The sequence below is a fragment of the Thalassophryne amazonica genome, chromosome 11, assembly GCF_902500255.1.
Source record: "Thalassophryne amazonica chromosome 11, fThaAma1.1, whole genome shotgun sequence".
Taxonomy (NCBI): Eukaryota; Metazoa; Chordata; class Actinopteri; order Batrachoidiformes; family Batrachoididae; genus Thalassophryne; species Thalassophryne amazonica.
The window spans coordinates 77302660-77325654 of NC_047113.1; the positions used below are offsets into that span (position 1 = coordinate 77302660).

Below are 22995 nucleotides of genomic sequence, written 5' to 3' on the forward strand. Positions count from 1 at the left end.
CACTTTGTGTGTAATTTGCCCAAAACCCCATTGAAAATGCCGTGGTTTGTACCCAGGAAGTAGAGAAATTATGTCATGTGTGTCATATTTTACCCCCTTACCACCCGCCCTCAAATGAGACTGCGGTGCCCAATTAGTTGACTAAATGGATCATACGTAAATTGCAGTTTAATACACCAAGATGCAGCTGCTGTTACATAACCATCACTAGCTTCAAGCTTGAAGTGTTTAAGACATGTGCTAACTAAAAATAAAGACAATTGAAACCTTGATCACCAACCATGGACGGGGTCTCATGTCACTCACCAACATGTTGAAGATTGCCTCAGTCAGGATATTTACTTGCTGAGGTGTGCATGTTGCTGGCTTGATAAAGTCATCCACTGAAGAGGAACATTTTTTTTTAACATTGTAATGTAGCATTATAAAACATTAGCGTTGTCATAGTTCCTGTAAAAACATGACATCGCTGTTTTAACGTTACAGCAAACACATAACGTGTGTGCTAAGGCTAATGAAACCATTAATGTAGAATCATTTTGGGACTACTGGAAGTGCCCTTGCATGGCTGATGTCATACCTGACCAGTCGTTCTCACTGTGTTTTGTACAATAACACTACCCCTAACCTTAGTGACAATGAAATTTGGGGTTCCACAGGGGTCCGTCTTAGGCCCTCTGCTTTTCTCCCTTTATATAGCACCCCTTGGGCACATACTGCGGCATTTTGGAAATACCTTTCACTAGTATGCTGATGATACTCAGTTATACATTCCGATAACTGCTGGTAATCTCATACACATAAAATCCTGAGAAGATTGCCTTGCATCAGTCATAAGCTGGATGTCCAGCAACTTCCTTCTTTTAAACTCTGATAAGACTGAAATGACGGTTCTTGGTCCAGTGAGACATCAGCAACAGTTTGACCAGCTAACACTTGGCCTAGGCTTGTGTGTAATACATCACACTGACAAAGTGAGGAACCTTGGGGTAATTTTTGATCCTATGTTGTCCTTTCACCTCCACATTAGAGATATTATGAGGACTGCTTTCTTCCACCTGCAAAATATAGCGAAAATTCATCCCGTCCTGTCTATAGCTGATGCTGAGACCCTGATTCATGCGTTTGTCTCTTCTAGATTGGACTACTGCAATGTTCTATTTTCTGGTTTACCCCAGTCTAGCATTAGGGGTCTCCAATTGGTTCAAAATGCTGCTGCCAGACTTTTGACAGGAAGCAGAAAGTTTGACCACAATACACCCATTTTGGCATCTCTTCACTGGCTTCCTGTCCCAGTGAGATCAGATTTTAAGGTTCTGTTACTAACCTATGAAATTGTTCACGGACTGGCACCTCCCTACTTAGCTGACCTAATTAAGCCCTGCGTACCAGCCCGGGCTTGACATTCTCAAGGTCCAGGACTACTTTGTGTCCCTAGGGTGAATAAAAAGTCTGCGGGACACAGAGCATTCTCTTATCATGCCCCTGTTCTGTAGAATGATCTCCCTGCTAGGGCTGGGTTCCGAACTTCAGTTGTTTTGTGGCAGTGACCGAAATGCTTTGGTAGTACCAAGTATCAAAACACGCCTCGTCTTTCGGTGTCAAGTTTTGGTACCCAGAGGTTAATCACGTGCAAAAAGAGTGGTCCCGTAGCCATCCTGCTCTCAGCATTCAAGTCCACCTGTGGACGTTACAGAACACGAGCAGCCTGATTTAAAATGTCCACCACCAGACTCCGCTTCAACTACAACTTAATGCGTGCATTGCTTTGAAGCTTGAAGCAATGAAGCACTGCTCCAACCCGCTGCTTCAGTTCTTTGCTTCGCTGCCTTTCAGAAGCGGCAAATCCGCTTCTTACCCCCTATCAGAGTCATTAAAATGTCAATTGTGAGTCACTTTTGTGCAGATTAAAGTCAATAACTGGGACTCCTGTCTTGATGCGAGAAAGAAAAGTGCCATTCAAACAGCTCCAAATGCTGCGCGGCTCTCTTCCGTGCGAGTCACGTTAGAAAGATAGAGTCCACTCGGAATTAATAATTTCAAAGCAAATTGCCGATTAAATCAAATGAGACCTCTTCTCAAATGTAATACAAACAATAAACTGCAATCGATCAAAAAGTTTTTTCCTCCCAAAATGAGATGTTCTGCGCTGACGTGCAGCAGCCAGCTGAGCTCAGCTCAGATTCTATGGAGAGACATCCATGCCAAAATGTCTGAAAATTCCAAAATGCTTCTGACAAAAAGTACAGAGTGTTTTCAAGTATTCTTTTACACTGGAAATTATTTGTTGCTTATTGTTTCTGTAAGAAAACTGCTTGGAGAGGAAAATTACCAAAGCTGAAAAATAAAACAAGATTTTTACTATGTAAAGCTGGGCAGACACTGTACAATATTTTCAATCGTTGTACTTTGCTCCAGCTGAAACTGTGGGACAAAACTGCAGGGTGTAAAAGTTCAGAGTGCACAATTAATGTTCTCACATTGTACGGCCCGATGCTCTGATGCGATGTGACTACTCACACTGTACGTTCAAAAACCACACGTCGGACTCGTTTTCCTGCAAGCAAAACTTAAATAGAAGCTTTTTTTTTTCCTTTCTTTTTTTCCAAACTTTGTTTACATTTCTTATTTTTACAAAACCTCTCGATGGGAGACAAAGTTTAAAAAAAAAGACTTTAAATGAGTTGAAGAATAATGGGGGAGAAAGAAACAGAAGCTGCTCTCCAAAAGAGATGATCACTGTTTACGCTCTCTCCGGTGTTTGCACATGCACAGTGTGAGAGACGCTTGTAGCGCTACTTCAACAGCGCGGAACCCTCACGACGGCCGACCAGAATATCAAACAGGTTTGATTTTCATCCGACCATACAACTGCCGATCGGGAGGTGGTCGTGAGAGGTTAAATGCAGCTCTTTACTCCATGTATACTACACAATGCAGGATGCGCGATTAAGCTGAAACTTGGTGCAATCCAAAAAATTGTCGCAAGAGAGAAAAATTGGCTGAAAAAGGGCCAAAACTTGCACAGTGTAAGCCCAGCTTAATGTAATTATCTTTTTGTTAGAACTGATCTTATAAAATTGGTATCGAAAAAAGTATTGTTCAGGAACTGGTATCGAAGTGAAGGTATCAAAACTGGTACCAGTATTGAAAATTTTTGACTGATACCCAGGCCTACTCTCTGCATCAATAAAACAGTAATATTCTGTCGAGACTTTTAAGTCCAGACTTAAGACGCACTTATTTTCCCTTTCGTATGGCTAGCATACTGCCATAGTATGTTACTAAGCTTTTTACTCTTAATTCATTTATTAGGAAATGGAGCTTGGTGCAGCCTCAACTTTATCTAAAGTCTCGCTCTTTTAGTGAAGCTTAGGGCTAGTGGCCGGCAATCACCTTCGTATTCTTCTGTTTTTCTTGTTATTTAATGCTGACAAATTATACTGTATTTGGTGTCTTTCTGATGCCTGATTCTGTTTTTTCCCTCTCTGTTTGGGGTGTGACTCCATCCAGAGATGGGTGTGGTGTCTGTTTTTGAAACCCTCCTGTCCTGTGCACTGGCAATATTTCCTGTATATTCGTTTTGTGAAAAGTTTTGTAAATTGTGTCTGTAGCATGGCCCAAGTAAAGGGTCACCCCTTTGAGTCTGGTCTGCTTGATGTTTCTTCCTCAAATCATCAGAGGGAGTTTTTTCTTATCACTGTCATCTGTGTTCTTGCTCTGGGGATTGGTAAGGTTAGACCTTACTTGTGTGAAGCTCCTTGAGGCAACTTTGTTGTGATTTGTTGCTATATAAATGAAAATAAATTGAAATTGAACAATTTATATGGTTTGGGCATAACTTTTCCGGTAACATCACAGTTGACCCTGATTACCACTACTGCGTATCTGCGTCAAGGACAGAAAGGCAGCAGAAGATATAGCAGCAGTTTTGAGGAAAAAATAAAGCTTAAAAAAAATAAACTTTGACCTCGATTATTAAATTAGTTGCCAATGATTGTGACAGTTGATATAATGGTGTCTAGTCGACTAATCGTGGCAGCCCTAAAGTCTATCCGCACACATGTGGCAATAATTGGTGGTCGCTGATGTATTTGCTGATAATTATCCCTCTCGCTCAGCAGGTGCATTCCCAGAAAATGGCATTTCTGGGAGAGTGATGTACATTTTAGGAAAAGCAGAAACATTCCAATCGCTGAGAGTGAAATGAACGCTGCTGCATCCAATTACAAAGTTTCTGAGCTTTCATTCGAAAGTGGTGGCTCAGATTTGCAGATTATGTACAGAGATGAGACGACACACATCACTCCGAAACTCTTAACTTTTCAGAGTCTGTCGGATTTTGGATGTGAATGCACTCCTCTCCTCTGTTTTTCAGGCTGTCTGATCACACAGATGCATTTCTTAGATTTTTTACTGTTACATTGATAACAACACTTACGAGGTCTGTTAGAAAAGTATCGGACCTTTTTATTTTTTGCAAAAACCTGATGGATTTGAATCACGTATGCTTGCATGAGCAAACCTTGAACCTTCATGCGCATGCGTGAACTTTTCACAGCTGTCGACTGCGTCATTTCCTGGTAAGCAGCCTTTGTGTGGGACGTGTGCTGTGCGCTCGGTGACGATCCTGTGGGCATCACACAGATTAAGGAGCGGTACAACAGGTTTAAAGACGTCCGCACAACGGTGGAGAGTGCGCCATGCTCCGGTCGGCCATCAACATGCTGAAATGACCAGATCATTCCAAAGTGAACGCTGTGGTGATGCGGGGCCGTCGTGTGACTGTCCGAGAAATTGCAGAAGAAGTGGACATCAGCACTTTTTTGGTACATTCCACTGTAGAAGATTTCCACTGTAGAAGACAGAAGATTTGGCCATGAAAAGAGTGGCTGTGAAATTCATGCTACTTCTGACAGTGGAGCAAAAGCGCCTTCGTGTTGAAGTCTCACAGGACATGCTGTGACATGCCCACCTCTTCCACAATTTCTCAGATAGTCACACGACTGAAGTGTCACCTTAAGCCGTCTGAATCATCCGAATGGTTTCCACCTGGGTGTCGCCCAGTTTCTGGCAAAATTTGATGCGGCGCTGCTCTAGTCGTTACATCTTTTTCCTTGAAATGAAAATCCGCCGAGCGCGCTTGCACATGTCCTCACACAAAGGCTGCTTACCAGAAAATGATGCAATCGACAGGCGTGAAAAAGTTCACGCATGCGCAGGAAGGTTCAAGGTTTGCTCATGCTTGCACACGTGATTCAAATCCATCAGGATTTGCAAAAAATAAAAAGGTCCGATACTTTTCTAACAGACCTCGTATAAGCATGCACAATGCTGAGCCTCCGGTAGACCATTTCTAACAGGCTGGGTTCACAATTAATGGCCGTGCATGCGCATCAAGTTTTCTCACAGCGCAGAGCCGCTGTTGCTTTTACCTTGACTGCATTAACATGAACTGTTATTACTTAAAACGAGTCATCATCACACGACATCACACTTATGTAAACTTCGCAAATAATCTGCGGCTCAGCTCTTAATGGTACATTCCATTCAAGTGTGGGCTGGGATGTTTTCCTCAAATTTATATAAACTGTAGTGTCAAAATTATTCATTTAATGTCTTACAGATAGCCTGCCTAAACTCTATTCATTGTCTTTATGTCACATAATCATTGCACTTTGCTCCAGCTCAAACTGTGCAACAAAACCGCAGGGGGTACAGGTTCAGAGCGCACAATTAATGTTCTCACACTGTACGGCCTGATGCTCCGATGCGATGTGACTACTCACATTGTACATTCAAAAACCAAACTCACTGTCTCTTCTCCAAGGCTGAAAACTGTGATAACATTCATTGTTCAGCGAGAGATTTCATGGGAAACTCAAAGTTTCATTTACTACAAAATGTGTATGTGACTATTTGCAGCAACCCCACCTTTCTCTGAATGTACAAAAGATCTCCTTCAGAAATGCTGTGCACATACACTCATTCAAAATCCTGCTGTTCTGATTTTTTTACTTTGCATGTGTCTTTGAGGCCTCAAATTAAAGCGTGTTATTTTAATTTGCCAATTCTTTGACTTTATTTCCACAAACAGCCTCAGACACTGACTTAAAAATCATTTTTGCCTCCACAAAATGCTACTAGAAACACTTGGAAATGTTATGATTTTGGCAGCTCAGCGTGCCCCCTTCCCAGACAGACTGGGGATCGCGGCCCACGGGCTGTGGTCACCTCCAAGACGAAACAAAAAAAATACAGAGATCATCCTCTAACCATCTGACTTTGTGTATCGCTTGCGTTGTGTCATGGATGTGTCATCTGGATGTAAACACAATAAAATAAAGAGCTTAAGTTGTTTATGTGAAATTTTCCTGCAAAAATGGACTTGCAAGTCATCAGACTCTCACCAAGTCTGGCGCTAAAACATCGCGAGATGACGCCACTCAGCAGTGATGTTATTCCATTGTCTGGGGAGAACCTTGCGGTTTTACATGACGAAATAAAGGAAACATAGAAACACATTTTGACAGAAATCCATTCACAAACTTGTGTAAATCTCAGCTTTTCCACTATGAGGCCACACAGAGCAAGGATAAAGCTATCACCTGGTTCTGCTGTTCTCCCGGAGGGTGGACAATGCAGCTTCACTGAGGACAACAGGAGCATCATCATCATCATCGTCATTGACGTCACTGCTCACTACGTAACAACTCTCTGTCCTGCTGGTTCTCTGGCTCTGACGACCTGAATGAAGCAACACAAACCATGAGTGCAAATCCACATCTGACTGGCAAAAGGAACAGAACCTGGACAGAGTCCTGGTTTAACACCACGGACACAATCAAACACAGACTCAACTTGTGCCTGTGACTGGATTGAAGCACTTCCTCGAAGAAGAGCTGCTATGAAAACAGCCCAGTGCAGCTGCTGCAGCCATCTGTTCTTTCTGGGCTGCACAAATTGCACTGTGTCAGCACGGAAGATGATCTGAGTAGATCTTCACATTCTGCACCAAGCGCATGCCGCACCATTAAAATGCAGATTTCCCTGTCAGATCTGTAGATTTGTTGAAAAATGGTAAATATTTAACTTTAAAATGGTAAATGGATTGCATTTGTATAGCACTCTTCCATCTGCATCAGCCGCTCAAAGCGCTTTACAATGATGCCTCACATTCACACAAACACCAATGTCAGGGTGCTGCCATACAAGGCGCCCACTACACACCGGGTGCAACTAGGGGATTAAGGACCTTGCTGAAGGGCCCTTATTGATTTTCCGGTCAAGCTGGGTTTTGAACAGAGGATCCTCTGGTCTCAAGCCCAACGCTTAACCACTAGACCATCACCTCCCCAACACCTCTTTACTCCTAAGAAGGATGACTGATTGTTGAACATATTCCTCATCAAACTAAAAAAACATTTTCACATGAAGGCAGAACTTCAGTGTTGTGGAGCGATGGCGGGAAATGTGATTTTGTTGTGTGAACCAGACTTTTCTAGAAGAGCTCGTTAACACACATGTTAAACTAAAAAACAAACAAACAAACCTGTTCCAGTGTCACCAATCAAACGCCCCCCACCCAAAAGTCAGGCCCCCTGCCTTCACTGTACATGCGTCATTTTGGAGCATGGGCAGTGATTCACTGATTTATTGCCTCGTTTCTGCTTAGAACTGACTTTAGAATGATTTACGACGTTTTACTTCTGATGGTTAATGCGCAGCTGGTCTGCTGTGTCAGCCTGATCCCGTCAGATCTCAGAAGCTAAGCAGCGCAAGATCTGGTTAGTACTTGGATGGGAGACCTCTTTGGAACACCAGTGGCTGTGTGTTTCTCCAGGTAAAACTGGAGTTGCATCAGGAAGGGCATCTGGCGTAAAACTTGTGCCTATTACCAATGCGGCTCTGACTGTATCCGCTGTGGCGACCCCGAATAAAAAACCAGGAGCAGCCGAATGAACAACAACAACTTCTGATGGTTAATAATCACATTAACCCCTTTGATCACTTTGGGTGTTGAGAGTCACACTCAGTAAGACTCAAACATGCTGCTGTGGCGCTCTGATCGCTTCCTCCATCTTTTATGATGAAATAATGCTGAATTTATGTGGAAATAATTGTTGTACAAAAGCCTCAGATATCTGTGGCTGAGACAGACAATGACTGGAGGCAGTTTGAAGCAGAAACGAGGTGATAATCTGTGAATCGCTGCTGACGCTCCAAGTAACCATGCGCAGTGAAGGCAGGGGTGGCCGATTTTTTTTTTTTTGGGGGGGGGGGGTAATTCGGTCGGCGACACCGATTTTAACTTTCAGGAAGGAGATTTGAAAATAGGTCGCCTTTAGCGCCTGAGAACAGAAAATCATTCTTCAACATATACAGGGATGAAAGTGGTGAAAAACAAAAAAAAAAGCAGAAACCCAAAATTTTTTAATTCTAGAAGATCTGAAATGCAATCTGGGGCTATTCCAGACAATAAATTGCAGTGAGTGCAGCACCCATTTTGTTCAACCCCCCAACCCCCCAACTTTCCTTATTCAAAAATCACTCCTCCAGTAGTATTCTGCCCTGACTAGTTTGTAAGAGTTTTCTAGCTTGGCAGATAGTTCTGGAGGAAATCACGGAAGAAATAACCAAACTGAAAATATGGTTTGACTGAAACAAATGGGGGCAGCACGGTGGCTTAGTGGTTAGCACTGTTGCCTCACAGCAAGGAGATCATGGGTTCAATTCCCGCCTGTGGCCTTTCAGTGTGGAGTTTGCATGTTCTCCCCGAGTTTGCATGAGTTTCCTCCGGGTGCTCCAGTTTCCTCCCACATCCAAAGACATGCGGGTTAGGTGGACTGGAAACTTTAAACTATCCGTAGGTGTGTGAGTGGGTGTGTCTGTTTGTGGCCCTGTGACAGACTGGCATCCTGTTCTGGGTGAACCCCGCCTTGCACTCTATGACTGCTGGGAGTGTGAAACAAATGATCACTCAACTTACATAAAAAAACAAAAAAACAACTAATATTATTTGAGAAGTGTAGAAGGAATGAGCAAGTACAAATGCAGATAGACGGGGTGCAGATTGAAAGGGTTAATGAAAATAAATTCCTTGGGGCAATAATAGATGAGAAAATTAGTTGGAAACCACACATCAAATACATACAAACAAAATTATCAAGAACCATTTCAGTGTTAAACAAAGCAAAACATGTTCTGGATCACAAATCCCTCCACATCCTACACTGTTCCACGGTCTGACCGGATTTCAATGACTGTGCAGAGATCTGGGACAATAACTACATGAGATCAAAAAAATCACTAACTATTCTTCAAAAAAGGCAAACACGGGTCATTCATAATGTTGCTATCAGGACCAGATGCACTCACTCTTCTTAAAGTCCAAACTATTAAAATTAACAGACACAGTTAGCCCCTCTTTATCCCTCAGTGGTCGGTGGAGCTGTGTGAGTGAAGCCCCGCCCCTGCCGCCGAGGTGGAGGACTGGCTGCGGTGTACCGGGACAGGTACTCATGCAGACTCATGAGTGCAGAACATGCCCCCTCTTTTGAGGCGCTTATGATGGCGGTTGGTTGCAGCTGGTCTGCTCTGTGTCAGCCTGGTCCCGTCAGATCTCAGAAGCTAAGCAGAGCAGGATCTGGTTAGGACTTGGATGGGAGACCTCTTTGGAACACCAGCGGCTGTGTGTGTTTCTCCAGGTGAAACTGGACTTGCGTCAGGAAGAACATCCAGCGTAAAACTTGGTAAGATGGGTCATGGCTGGGTCTTCCAGCATGACAATGACCCCAAACACACAGCCAGGGCAACTAAGGAGGGGCATTTCAAGGTCCTGGAGTGGCCTGGCCAGTCTCCAGACCTGAACTCAATAGAAAATCTTTGGAGGGAGCTGAAACTCCAAACCTGAAAGATCTAGAGAAGATCTGTATGGAGGAGTGGACCAAAATCCCCTCTGCAGTGTGTGCAAACCTGGTGAAAAACTACAGGAAACGTTTGACCTCTGTAATTGCAAACAAAGACTACTGTACCAAATGTTAACATTGATTTTCAATTCAATTTTATTTATATAGCGTCAAATCACAACAGTTGCCCCAAGGCACTTTAAACTGCAAGGCAAAAGCCATACAATAATTACAGAAAAACCCCAACGGTCAAAACGACCCCCTATGAGCAAGCACTTGGCGACAGTGGGAAGGAAAAACTCCCTTTTAACAGGAAGAAACCTCCAGCAGAACCAGGCTCAGGGAGGGGCAGTCTTCTGCTGGGACTGGTTGGGGCTGAGGGGAGAGAATCAGGAAAAAGACATGCTGTGGAAGACAGCAGAGATCAATCACTAATGATTAAATGCAGAGTGGTGCATACAGAGCAAAAAGAGAAAGAAACACACAGTGCATCATGGGAACCCCCCAGCAGTCTAAGTCTATAGCAGCATAACTAAGGGATGGTTCAGGGTCACCTGATCCAGCCCTAACTATAAGCTTTAGCAAAAGGAAAGTTTTAAGCCTAATCTTAAAAGTACAGAGGGTGTCTGTCTCCCTGATCCGAATTGGGAGCTGGTTCCACAGGAGAGGAGCCTGAAAGCTGAAGTCTCTGCCTCCCATTCTACTCTTAAAAACCCTAGGAACTACAAGTAAGCCTGCAGTCTGAGAGCGAAGCGCTCTATTGGGGTGATATGGTACTAAGAGGTCCCTAAGATAAGATGGGACCTGATTATTCAAAACCTTATAAGTAAGAAGAAGAATTTTAAATTCTATTCTAGAATTAACAGGAAGCCAATGAAGAGAGGCCAATATGGGTGAAATATGCTCTCTCCTTCTAGTCCCCATCAGTACTCTAGCTGCAGCATTTTGAATTAACTGAAGGCTTTTCAGGGAACTTTTAGGACAACCTGATAATAATGAATTACAATAGTCCAGCCTAAAGGAAATAAATGCATGAATTAGTTTTTCAGCATCACTCTGAGACAAGACCTTCCTAATTTTAGAGATATTGCACAAATGTAAAAAGCAGTCCTACATATTTGAAGGACATATCCTGATCAAAATGACTCCAAGATTTCTCACAGTATTACTAGAGGTCAGGGTAATGCCATCCAGAGTAAGGATCTGGTTAGACACCATGTTTCTAAGATTTGTGGGGCCAAGTACAATAACTTCAGTTTTATCTGAATTTAAAAGCAGGAAATTAGAGGTTATCCATGTCTTTATGTCTGTAAGACATTCCTGCAGTTTAACTAATTGGTGTGTGTCCTCTGGCTTCATGGATTGATAAAGCTGGGTATCATCTGCGTAACAATGAAAATTTAAGTAATGCTTTCTAATAATACTGCCTAAGGGAAGCATGTATAAAGTGAATAAAACTGGTCCTAGCACAGAACCTTGTGGAACTCCATAATTAATCTTAGTCTGTGAAGAAGACTCCCCATTTACACGAACAAATTGTAATCTATTAGATAAATATGATTCAAACCACTGCAGCGCAGTGCCTTTAATACCTATGGCATGCTCTAATCTCTGTAATAAAATTTTATGGTCAACAGTATCAAAAGCAGCACTGAGGTCTAACAGGACAAGCACAGAGATGAGTCCACTGTCTGAGGCCATAAGATGATCATTTGTAACCTTCACTAATGCTGTTTCTGTACTATGATGAATTCTGAAACCTGACTGAAACTCTTCAAATAGACCATTCCTCTGCAGATGATCAGTTAGCTGTTTTACAACTACCCTTTCAAGAATTTTTGAGAGAAAAGGAAGGTTGGAGATTGGCCTATAATTAGCTAAGATAGCTGGGGTCAAGTGATGGCTTTTTAAGTAATGGTTTAATTACTGCCACCTTAAAAGCCTGTGGTACATAGCCAACTAATAAAGATAGATTGATCATATTTAAGATCTAAGCATTAATTAATGGTAGGGCTTCCTTGAGCAGCCTGGTAGGAATGGGGTCTAATAGACATGTTGATGGTTTGGAGGAAGTGACTAATGAAAATAACTCAGACAGAACAATCGGAGAGAAAGAGTCTAACCAAATACCAGCATTACTGAAAGCAGCCAAAGATAACGATATGTCTTTGGGATGGTTATGAGTAATTTTTTCTCTAATAGTTAAAATTTTATTAGCAAAGAAAGTCATGAAGTCATTACTAGTTAAAGGAATACTTGGCTCAATAGAGCTCTGACTCTTTGTCAGCCTGGCTACAGTGCTGAAAAGAAACCTGGGGTTGTTCTTATTTTCTTCAATTAGTGATGAGTAGTAAGATGTCCTAGCTTTACGGAGGGCTTTTTTATAGAGCAACAGACTCTTTTTCCAGGCTAAGTGAAGATATTCTAAATTAGTGAGATGCCATTTCCTCTCCAACTTACGGGTTATCTGCTTTAAGCTGCGAGTTTGTGAGTTATACCACGGAGTCAGGCACTTCTGATTTAAGGCTCTCTTTTTCAGAGGAGCTACAGCATCCAAAGTTGTGCTCAATGAGGATGTAAAACTATTGATGAGATAATCTATCTCACTCACAGAGTTTAGGTAGCTACTCTGCACTGTGTCGGTATATGGCATTGGAGAACATAACAAAGAAGGAATCAAATCCTTAAACCTAGTTACAGCGCTTTCCGAAAGACTTCTACTGTAATGAAACTTATTCCCCACTGCTGGGTAGTCCATTAAAGTAAATGTAAATGTTATTAAGAAATGATCAGACAGAAGGGGGTTTTCAGGGAATACTGTTAAGTCTTCAATTTCCATACCATAAGTCAAAACAAGATCTAAAGTATGATTAAAGTGGTGGGTGGACTCATTTACATTTTGAGCAAAGCCAATTGAGCCTAATCATAGATTAAATGCAGTGTTGAGGCTGTCATTCTCAGCATCTATGTGGATGTTAAAATCGCCCACTATAATTATCTTATCTGAGCTAAGCACTAAGTCAGACAAAAGGTCTGAAAATTCACAGAGAAACTCAACAGTAATGACCAGGTGGGACGATAGAAACAACAAATAAAACTGGTTTTTGGGACTTCCAATTTGGATGGACAAGACTAAGAGTCAAGCTTTCAAATGAATTAAGCTCTGTCTGGGTTTTGGATTAATTAATAAAGATTGCTGCTAATCCTCCCCCTCAGCCCGTGCTACGAGCATTCTGACAGTTAGTGTGGCTCGGGGGTGTTGACTCATTTAAACTAACATATTCATCCTGCTGTAACCAGGTTTCTGTAAGGCAGAATAAATCAATATGTTGATCAATTATTATATCATTTACTAATAGCGACTTAGAAGAGAGAGACCTAATGTTTAATAGACCACATTTAACTGTTTAGTCTGTGGTGCAGTTGAAGGTGCTATATTATTTTTTTCTTTTTGAATTTTTATGCTTAAATAGATTTTTACTGGTTGTTGGTGGTCTGGGAGCAGGCACCATCTCTACGGGGATGGGGTATTGGGGGGATGGCAGGGGGAGAGAAGCTGCAGAGAGGTGTGTAAGACTACAACTCTGCTTCCTGGTCCCAACCCTGGATAGTCACGGTTTGGAGGGTTTAATAAAATTGGCCAGATTTCTAGAAATGAGAGCTGCTCCATCCAAAGTGGGATGGATGCCGTCTCTCCTAACAAGACCAGGTTTTCCCCAGAAGCTTTGCCAATATCTATGAAGCCCACTTCATTTTTTAGACACCACTCAGACAGCCAGTAATTCAAGGAGAACATGCGGCTAAACATGTCACTCCCGGTCCGATTGGGGAGGGGCCCAGAGAAAACTACAGAGTTGTTGCAAAGTTACACACCGATTCAATGTTAATTTTAGTGACCTCCGATTGGCGTAACCGGGTGTCATTACTGCCGACGTGAATTACAATCATACCGAATTTACGCATAGCCTTAGCCAGCAGTTTCAAATTCCTTCAATGTCGCCTGCTCTGGGCCCCCGGAAGACAATGACTATGTTTGCTGGTGTCGCTAACTTCACATTTCTCAAAACAGAGTCGCCAATAACCAGAGTTTGTTCCTCAGCGGGTGTGTCGCCAAGTGGGGAAAAACGGTTAGAGATGTCAACGGGTTGGTGGTGTACAGGGGGCTTCTGTTTAGGACTACGCTTCCTCCTCACAGTCACCCAGCTGGCCTGCTTTCCTGGTTGCTCGGGATCCGCTGGGGGGCAGCTAATGGCAGCTAAGCTACCTTGGTCCGCACCGACTACAGGGGCCTGGCTAGCTGTAGGATTTTCCAAGGTGCGGAACCAAGTCTCCAATTCGCCCAGCCAGGCCTCCAAAGGTACGAATAAGCTACACTTATTACAAGTACCATTACTGCTAAAGGAGGCCGAGGAATAACTAAACATTTCACAGCCAGAGCAGAGAAGTGCGGGAGAGACAGGAGAAGCCGCCATGCTAAACCAACTAAGAGCTAGTACCTGCGCTAAGCTAGTGGAAAAGCGGAATCCACCAAAAAGCGCATCCCTGCATGTAAAACTATTTTTATCTATCTTTTACATTTTCATGTCTGAGATTTAAACAAAGAACACAGCGATGCTATTAATGTAGTTCACAAGGTCATACAAAAACCGTGAATTATCAGAGCACAGTAAGGCGGGTTGTAGGTCCACATGCGAACTTGCTGTGTTGAGCTCACGATGCACTCAGTGTTCAAACAGTGGAGTGACTCTGAAGACAGTGAAAGTAGTACAGCTTTCAGCACAAAATGATTTACCTCATCCACCAGCTGAGAGCGTCGCATCGGCCGGCAGCACCACAGAGACAGAAAGGCAGAAGGTCAGACAGGCCTATGTACTCAAGTAAACCTTATACTAGTACTTCATGTGTTTGATGTCACCAGTACTGAGTCGCTGAGGGTAAGGTCAACCACCGCAGCAGGCTTCTAAGCCATCACAGGTCAGATCCACAACCTCCTCACCTGAACACAAACTTTACGTTAGTGTCACGTGGACATGTTTGTATGAACTCAAGAGTTCTACCAGCATTAAAAATGTCATTTATGCCTCTGCAGCTTCATGATGTGACAAAAAGAAAAAAAAAAATATGATCAGGAATAACCTGAGGATGAATCTCATGCTGATAAATACGTGACTAGACTGATCTTAACGCCACCTCTTCATGGTCTTTTGATGTTTTTAATAAGTGTTCAGCAGCACCTCGTAAACAACAGACAGATCTAGCAACTTGCCCCTGTGACTGTGTGCTGTTGTGACGCCTGTGATGCTCTTCTAATCTCTACAAGGTTGGATTTGTTTTTTTTTGTTTAACACTTCTTTTAGTTTTTAAGTGCATCTATTGTGAATCTTATTTAACTAAATTTCTCCTGTTGTGAATGTTAGGATCAATTAGCTCGCATTAGCTAGGTCGGCGGGTTGTTTTTTTTCTCCCCGTTTCTTTTATTACTGTTTCTACCAGTCTAAAACTTCAGTCTTTCAGTGTAACTGCTGTGAATTTACCTCATTAATTTACTCCTGTGTGAATCTTAGGAGTGGTTAGCATTTTCTTTAGCGGTTATGACAAGGTTAGCTTAGCGGGGAAATTAGTGCAGAAAATTCACTATGGTGATAGTGCAGTTTATCTGCCAGGGAGGGAAATTCAACAAGTTGAGACTGTGGCTTGTTTCCGCAGATGTGTCCATAAAAATCATAGAGGGATATGCTTTGCAAATATTGGATGACGCTGAAATTAAGAATGGCCCGTTGGCAGTTCCAGCAATATTAAATAAACGGAGCGTGTCGCGGCCTCAACTTTACCTAAATTCTGGGTCTTTTAGTGAAGCTTAGGGCTAGTGGCCGGCGATCACCTTAGTATTTCTTCTATTTTTCTTGTTGATTAATGCTGGCAAATTATACAGTATTTTTGTCTTTCTGATGCCTGATTGTTTTTTCTCTCTGTTTAGGTTGCAGCTCCATCCAGAGATGGGAGTTGTATTTGTGTTGGCGACCCTCCTGTCCTGTGCACCAACAGCATTTCTTGTATATTCATCCGTGAATTGTTCTGACTCAAACTCAAACTCGAAGCAAACCCCCCCCCCCCCCCAAACTCGAAGCAAACCCCCCGAAATGTTTGAAAAAAAGTAAATCCTAAATGATGCATTCTAGTGCATATGGAGAACCAAATACTATACTCTGACTTTCAAAAACTAATTACATTTTGCTTCCTTACAGTAATATATTTTCTTTCTGCCTGACATTGTTAATGCACCTATACCCTTTCTTACCTTCTTTAAATGGAACCTTTTTTCCCCCAGGTAATGGTTTCTTTTCAACTTTCTGTGAACTTGTACCTGTCCTGTGCCTGACTCAACTCACTCCAACTCATTGCATGTGTTTGTCTAAATCCCTGTAGCTGCCACACTGCTTCTTTCTGGTTGTGAATTCTTCACACTATATTGGATTAACCATGGAATTGATCAGCTGGTCTCTGAATGCTATTGACACCATTTTTTCTACAAGAAGATCAGGGCCGGGGGACCCTGCGTGCCCAGATGGAACCTACCCTGTGGGCTATGTTCTCGACACGGCGAGTTGCATGCTTTGCGCCATTCTGTGCTAGGACCAATTTTATTCACTTTATACATGCTTCCCTTAGGTACTATTATTAGACGGTATTGCTTAAATTTTCATTGTTACGCAGATGATACCCAGCTTTATCTATCCATGAAGCCAGAGGACACACACCAATTAGCTAAACTGCAGGATTGTCTTACAGACATAAAGACATGGATGACCTCTAATTTCCTGCTTTTAAACTCAGATAAAACTGAAGTTATTGTACTTGGCCCCACAAATCTTAGAAACATGGTGTCTAACCAGATCCTTACTCTGGATGGCATTACCCTGACCTCTAGTAATACTGTGAGAAATCTTGGAGTCATTTTTGATCAGGATATGTCATTCAAAGCGCATATTAAACAAATATGTAGGACTGCTTTTTTGCATTTACGCAATATCTCTAAAATCAGAAAGGTCTTGTCTCAGAGTGATGCTGAAAAACTAATTCATGCATTTATTTCCTCTAGGCTGGACTATTGTAATTCATTATTATCAGGTTGTCCTAAAAGTTCCCTAAAAAGCCTTCAGTTAATTCAAAATGCTGCAGCTAGAGTACTGACGGGGACTAGAAGGAGAGAGCATATCTCACCCATATTGGCCTCTCTTCATTGGCTTCCTGTTAATTCTAGAATAGAATTTAAAATTCTTCTTCTTACTTATAAGGTTTTGAATAATCAGGTCCCATCTTATGTTAGGGACCTCATAGTACCATATCACCCCAATAGAGCGCTTCGCTCTCAGACTGCAGGCTTACTTGTAGTTCCTAGGGTTTGTAAGAGTAGAATGGGAGGCAGAGCCTTCAGCTTTCAGGTCCTCTCCTGTGGAACCAGCTCCCAATTCAGATCAGGGAGACAGACACCTCTCTACTTTTAAGATTAGGCTTAAAACTTTCCTTTTTGCTAAAGCTTATAGTTAGGGCTGGATCAGGTGACCCTGAACCATCCCTTAGTTATGCTGCTATAGACGTAGACTGCTGGGGGGTTCCCATGATGCACTGTTTCTTTCTCTTTTTGCTCTGTATGCACCACTCTGCATTTAATCATTAGTGATCGATCTCTGCTCCCCTCCACAGCATGTCTTTTTCCTGGTTCTCTCCCTCAGCCCCAACCAGTCCCAGCAGAAGACTGCCCCTCCCTGAGCCTGGTTCTGCTGGAGGTTTCTTCCTGTTAAAAGGGAGTTTTTCCTTCCCACTGTAGCCAAGTGCTTGCTCACAGGGGGTTGTTTTGACCGTTGGGGTTTTACATAATTATTGTATGGCCTTGCCTTACAATATAAAGCGCCTTGGGGCAACTGTTTGTTGTGATTTGGCGCTATATAAAAAAATTGATTGATTGATTGATTCCCTGTGGAGGACATCCAGGATTTATTCATATTTGGTTTCATAGTAGGAGGGCTGGTACTTATTGGCTTATGTGCTGCCCTGACCTACTGGAAAACTGGCAAGACGGCTGCCACCAGAACCACGACCCCTCACCTGTCCATCATGATTAATGAGCTGGGCAAGGCGATGCATTCTCAGACTGCATTAACCCTTGAACTCAGACGCAAATTGGATAACATCTTGGAGCAAATGTGCACCTTGCAGATGGAGATGAAGATTTCAGAGACTGGGGAATATTCATAATTTGGGATCTGGTTTGTTCATGTGAGACTGTAAAAGTGTTTTTCACTGCTCAGCCACAAACACGGCAGGCTTACTGGCCTCTGAAGGATAAAATGCCCCGGTGTTTTCCTTCAGAAGAAGGTCTACGGCCTTGGTGAACATTTGGCTGCCCGTTATCTTCTCTAACTCCCACACGGACAGAAAAACAACTGACTCACAGAAGGACAAGAGACTGAAGCATGCTCCACATCGTCCCTACCCCCCTCCTGTCCCCATCCACCACCCCATCTCAGCCCCCGCTCACGCCACCCCTTTTCCCCTCTGGGGGCTGCGCAGTTTTAGCTGCAGCAAGTCCCCGTTCCCCCCAAGCTGGCGGCGTGCGACTCCTGTTGCTGCGGCTACCACACACACATCGCCTCGATTCAGAAAATGGACTGTTTCAAGTTTAGTGCACATAAACAATGCCAAATGTATATGTCTTAATGTCTTATTGTCTTAATTCTGATGTGTGCCATTATTACAGTAAACAAGTAATAATTGTGGATTAATTGCTGTATCTTGTCTGTGGCAATTTGAGTGTGGACGTAATCTCGTTGTTGTGCTTGTAATGACAATGACAATAAATTTCATCCATTTCATTTGCTTATTTTTGTTTTACATTGCGCAAACATGCGTGAGAGAATGGTGACTGAGCCACAGCTTTTGTTGTTTTTGCACGCGGTCTCTAAAAGTTATTTTATTTTTTACACACAACAACACAGAGACAATGGTGGACGTCAAACACACAAATCCTCACACTTATGGTGCCGTCAGCACAACACAACCAAGCAATTTGAATAAATTTGCATATTCAGATGGAGGCGTGGTCAGGGAGGAGTTTGGTGCGTGTGCACGTGTGCTCAATTCCACGTTGACTGTGATGAACAAACTGAGCATGAGTGGATCCACACCTACACACACTTTGATACCGTATTTTCCGCACCATAAGGCGCACCTAAAAGCCTTAAATTTTCACAAAAATTGGCCGTGCGCCCTATAATCCGATACACCTTATGTACGCACTGAATTCCAAAATCTGTAAAAACAACCGACGCTGTCTTTGACCGTCAGAATATCGGACCATTTCCCGCTGACACAAGGACGTAATAAGTAAAGTACGTATGCTAATTGAGGGCGCGCCTTATAATCCGGTGCGCCTTATGGTGCAGAAAATACGGTACTTCTGAATGTTTTGTGTTATGCCAGTTTCTGGGTTTTGGCGTACGCCAGTTTCAGCAGGAAATCCACGCATGTTTTTCTACATGAGACCCCTGGTCTCTGTGTCCTGCTGGAATAACTTTGTGTCCAATGAATGGTTACTTAGTGAGACTCAGATGAGGAGGATCACTAACACTGTGAGGGAACATCAGACACCACATTTAGTCGACGTGGGAAGTTTCTCTGGGACTGATCCCGGACACAGGTGTCTCAGTGTGGAGGACCCAGAGACTGGAGAAGGACAAGGACACACCCACATTTCACCTGGTTGTGGCAGGTTATTTTAGAGATGTGCAGCTAATTATCTGATGTTTCATCAGGTTACATGAAAACTCACGTTAACAGACTGGAGACTGAATTATTCAAACAAACACTCAAATTGCAAAAACTCTGAAGCTGAGAACCTTTGAGGCTTTTTAAAGTGACCTTTGACCCGCTCAAACTCGGGGACTCAGACAAATGTAGACTGGTCCTTACTGTCCTCAGTGTTGTCCATCACAATGATGGTTTCTGTGGGCGGGGCAGTAGCCTGCCTTCGGGTGAGGGCTGCCCTGGTGGCGTATGCGATCCTGCTGGTCCTGGTGCTGTGTCGGGACACTCGATGACTTTGTGTTGTCCCCTGTTTCCTCCTCTGAGCCTGGACATGGAGCACACATTAACATGTGAATGAAACCAACTTAACATTCATCCACCCATTTTCTAAAGCCACTTATTCCAGTTCAGAGTTGCTGGGGGCGGAGCATATCCCAATAGTCAGCAGATTTGCATAGGATCATATTGCTGCCGAACTGACTGGCTACATCAAGGTCATCACTTAGGTCATTACTGATTATGTGTCTGAGGTATCTACATGATTCACCTTCTTGAATTGGATTTTGTTTTTTTTTTTTTTTTATTTGGCATACACAAAGAAATCTCTCACAAGACCAAACAAAGAAAAACAAAAGCAAACAAAACTTCAAAAAATAAAAAATTCCCAGTTGTGTGCAGCCAAAAGGGTGTGGGCTGAAGCAAAGGCTTATAAACGCCCACCCCTATCACAAGTTGCCATATACACATATATATGCACTCATAACAGCAACTACAAAAAAGGACAAGACGAGCAAAAAGGTTTGTGGATTAATCAACAAATACACCAAACATAACATAATTAGCAGTATGATGCACAGATTAAACATAAGAACAGAAACGAAAAACAGTTTACCTAATTTATTGTACAATAAGCAATTCTGTTATTTTGATAAGCTCTTTTCAGGCCTGTCAAAGTACCAGATAATTTAATACTATCAGGGCAGTCATTTCTGATTTTGACTCCTTTAACAAATACACAATGACTTTTTACAGTAGTACAATACAATAACATGACTCCCTCATTTTAAACAATTCCTGGGCATGCTGAGGTAAGAATTCGTTAACTTTATACATGAACTGTATCGTAAAATAATCAACCAAGTCCCAAAATTTCAAAATGTGCAAACAAACAATGGATTTGTTGGATCCCTATATGGTTTTTTACTTATAACTCTTATAGCTTTCTTTTGTAACAGAAATATTGGATTTATATTTGTTTTATATGTATTTCCCCATACCTCAATGCAGTAAGTCATATATGGAACAAGCAAAGAATGATACAACATAACCAACGAATGCTGGGGGAGGAAGTATTGTGCTTTGTACTGAATCGTGATGACTTTTGAGATTTTGAATTTAACATAATTTATATGAGTTTTCCAACTTAGTTTGTCATCGATAAAAACACCAAGAAACTTAGTTTCAGTTACCATTTCAATTTTGACATCATTCAATAATAAATTTCTACCTAAGTTCCTGGGTTTATTTCCAAATATAGTACACTGGGCCATTCACAAGTCAAGCGCAGAACGCCAGGGGCGTCAGGAATCTGTCTACAAAGCATTATTTTCAATGAGATGCATTGCTTTTTAGAGGAATCAGAAGTGTTGCGTCAAAAGCAGAGCAAAAGCGACGCTTCTGACGGCAGCGCACGTTGCTGCTTGTCGGCAAGCTGGCGCAGTCAAAATTCAACTCAACCCAACTTTCGCCGCTCTGAGCTGTGACGTAGCTTTGTGCTGTCCAATAGGAACCACGCGTCGGGCCAAAACACGGAAGACTAGTGGCAGAAACCACTGAACTCTACAAAACAGAAACGTGTCACAGGACTACCATTTATAGAACAGTTTTCTGAAGAAAAATCCTTGCAAATGTTTTTTTTTTTACCTCAAAATTTCTGATTACTGTAAAAACGTTTAGAACACTTGTAATTAAAATAGCTAAATAATCAATAATAGTTCTTTAGAAACCTTTCTTCATCTGTAAATTAAAACCACCACTTATTTAAGATTAGATAATTTCATGTTTAATATAAGGAACCTGGACATTTATTTTTAGACAAATAAAATAACATGTAAATTTGTACATTATTTTATCTCATTTCAATCAGAAAAACAGACACTGTAAATAAATACAATTTTTTTTATAAATGCAAGGAGATAATTTAACAATGACTGCAGTGTGATTGTAAAGTAGGATTTCTGTGACAAACCTCATGATGAATTTTTTTTAATAGTCATTTTAACTTGTAATTACATCAAACCATGTAATTGCCTTTAATGTTGTTATCAGGACCAGTCATTTCTAAAATATGAATTTGAGCACCAAGTGAGAGCTTCTACTGGCAAATGTCTTTGACTTTGATTTCATGGACATTGTTAATGATCCATTCATTTATTGTTAAAATATAAAATTGAAACAGCTTTTAAAAAAAATAAAAATAGTTGCTGTTGAGGAGCCTTTTATTTAGAAGCAGGTGATGTATGCTGGATTCTTGGGACCAGATGAAGGTCTCTTCTGAAGCTTTTGAACTGCACTTTGGTGTTGTTTAGACACTTTTCTCCTATTCTGAAGAGCAGCGCTGTTTTCTTTCAACGGACTTCATGGTGTTAGCTCAGCAATGGAAGTTTTTGAAGTGCATCTGTATTAGGTTGTCTGCACAGAAAATGTTCTTGATTGGGACAAATAAAAATATTTCTTAAATTAAAGAAACACTAAACAGTTTATATATTTTATAAAAGGAAAAAAAACAAACAAAAAAACAACAGGAAAAAAAAAGGCCTGAAAAAAAGTTATTTAAAGTTGAGCTTTTGTGGTCTCTGAAAAAAGCTGTAGCTTTATTTGGTAAAATAAATAAGACTGAACCATTTACAAATTAAAGCGTTCACTTTAGCGATCAATAAACCTTCACAGCAGTGCAGTAAACGTCACATTTTACTTTTACATTATTCTAACCTCGATAAAGCTGCAGAGAACTAAACTCCATTGGTCAAACTGGGACTTTGCATACAGTGGGAAAATAAGCATTTGACCCTCTGTCAGTTTGGCAGGTTTTCCCACCTACAAAGAATGCAGAGGTCTGTAATTTTTATCATAGGTACACTTCAACTGTGAGAGACAGAATCTAAAAAAAATAATCCAGAAAATCACATTGTATGATTTTTAAATAATTAATTTGCATTTTACTGCATAAAATAAGTATTTGCACCCCTAGAAAAACAGAGCTTAACAACTGGTGCAGACACAT

The 22995-nt window shown here is 41.8% G+C and overlaps 1 protein-coding gene across 1 annotated transcript in view; it reads right to left on the reverse strand.

Moving 5' to 3' along the window:
• Positions 1–22995, reverse strand: part of rnf4 (ring finger protein 4) — a 55053-nt gene that overhangs the window by 13229 nt on the left and 18829 nt on the right. Inside the window, exons 2-5 of the mRNA XM_034180959.1 lie at positions 19878–20037; positions 14867–14904; positions 14702–14712; positions 6609–6749 (exon numbers count right to left, since the gene is read on the reverse strand). Of these exons, the coding sequence (XP_034036850.1) occupies positions 6609–6749; positions 14702–14712; positions 14867–14904; positions 19878–20037 (350 nt within the window). The remainder of the gene's footprint in view (positions 1–6608; positions 6750–14701; positions 14713–14866; positions 14905–19877; positions 20038–22995) is intronic.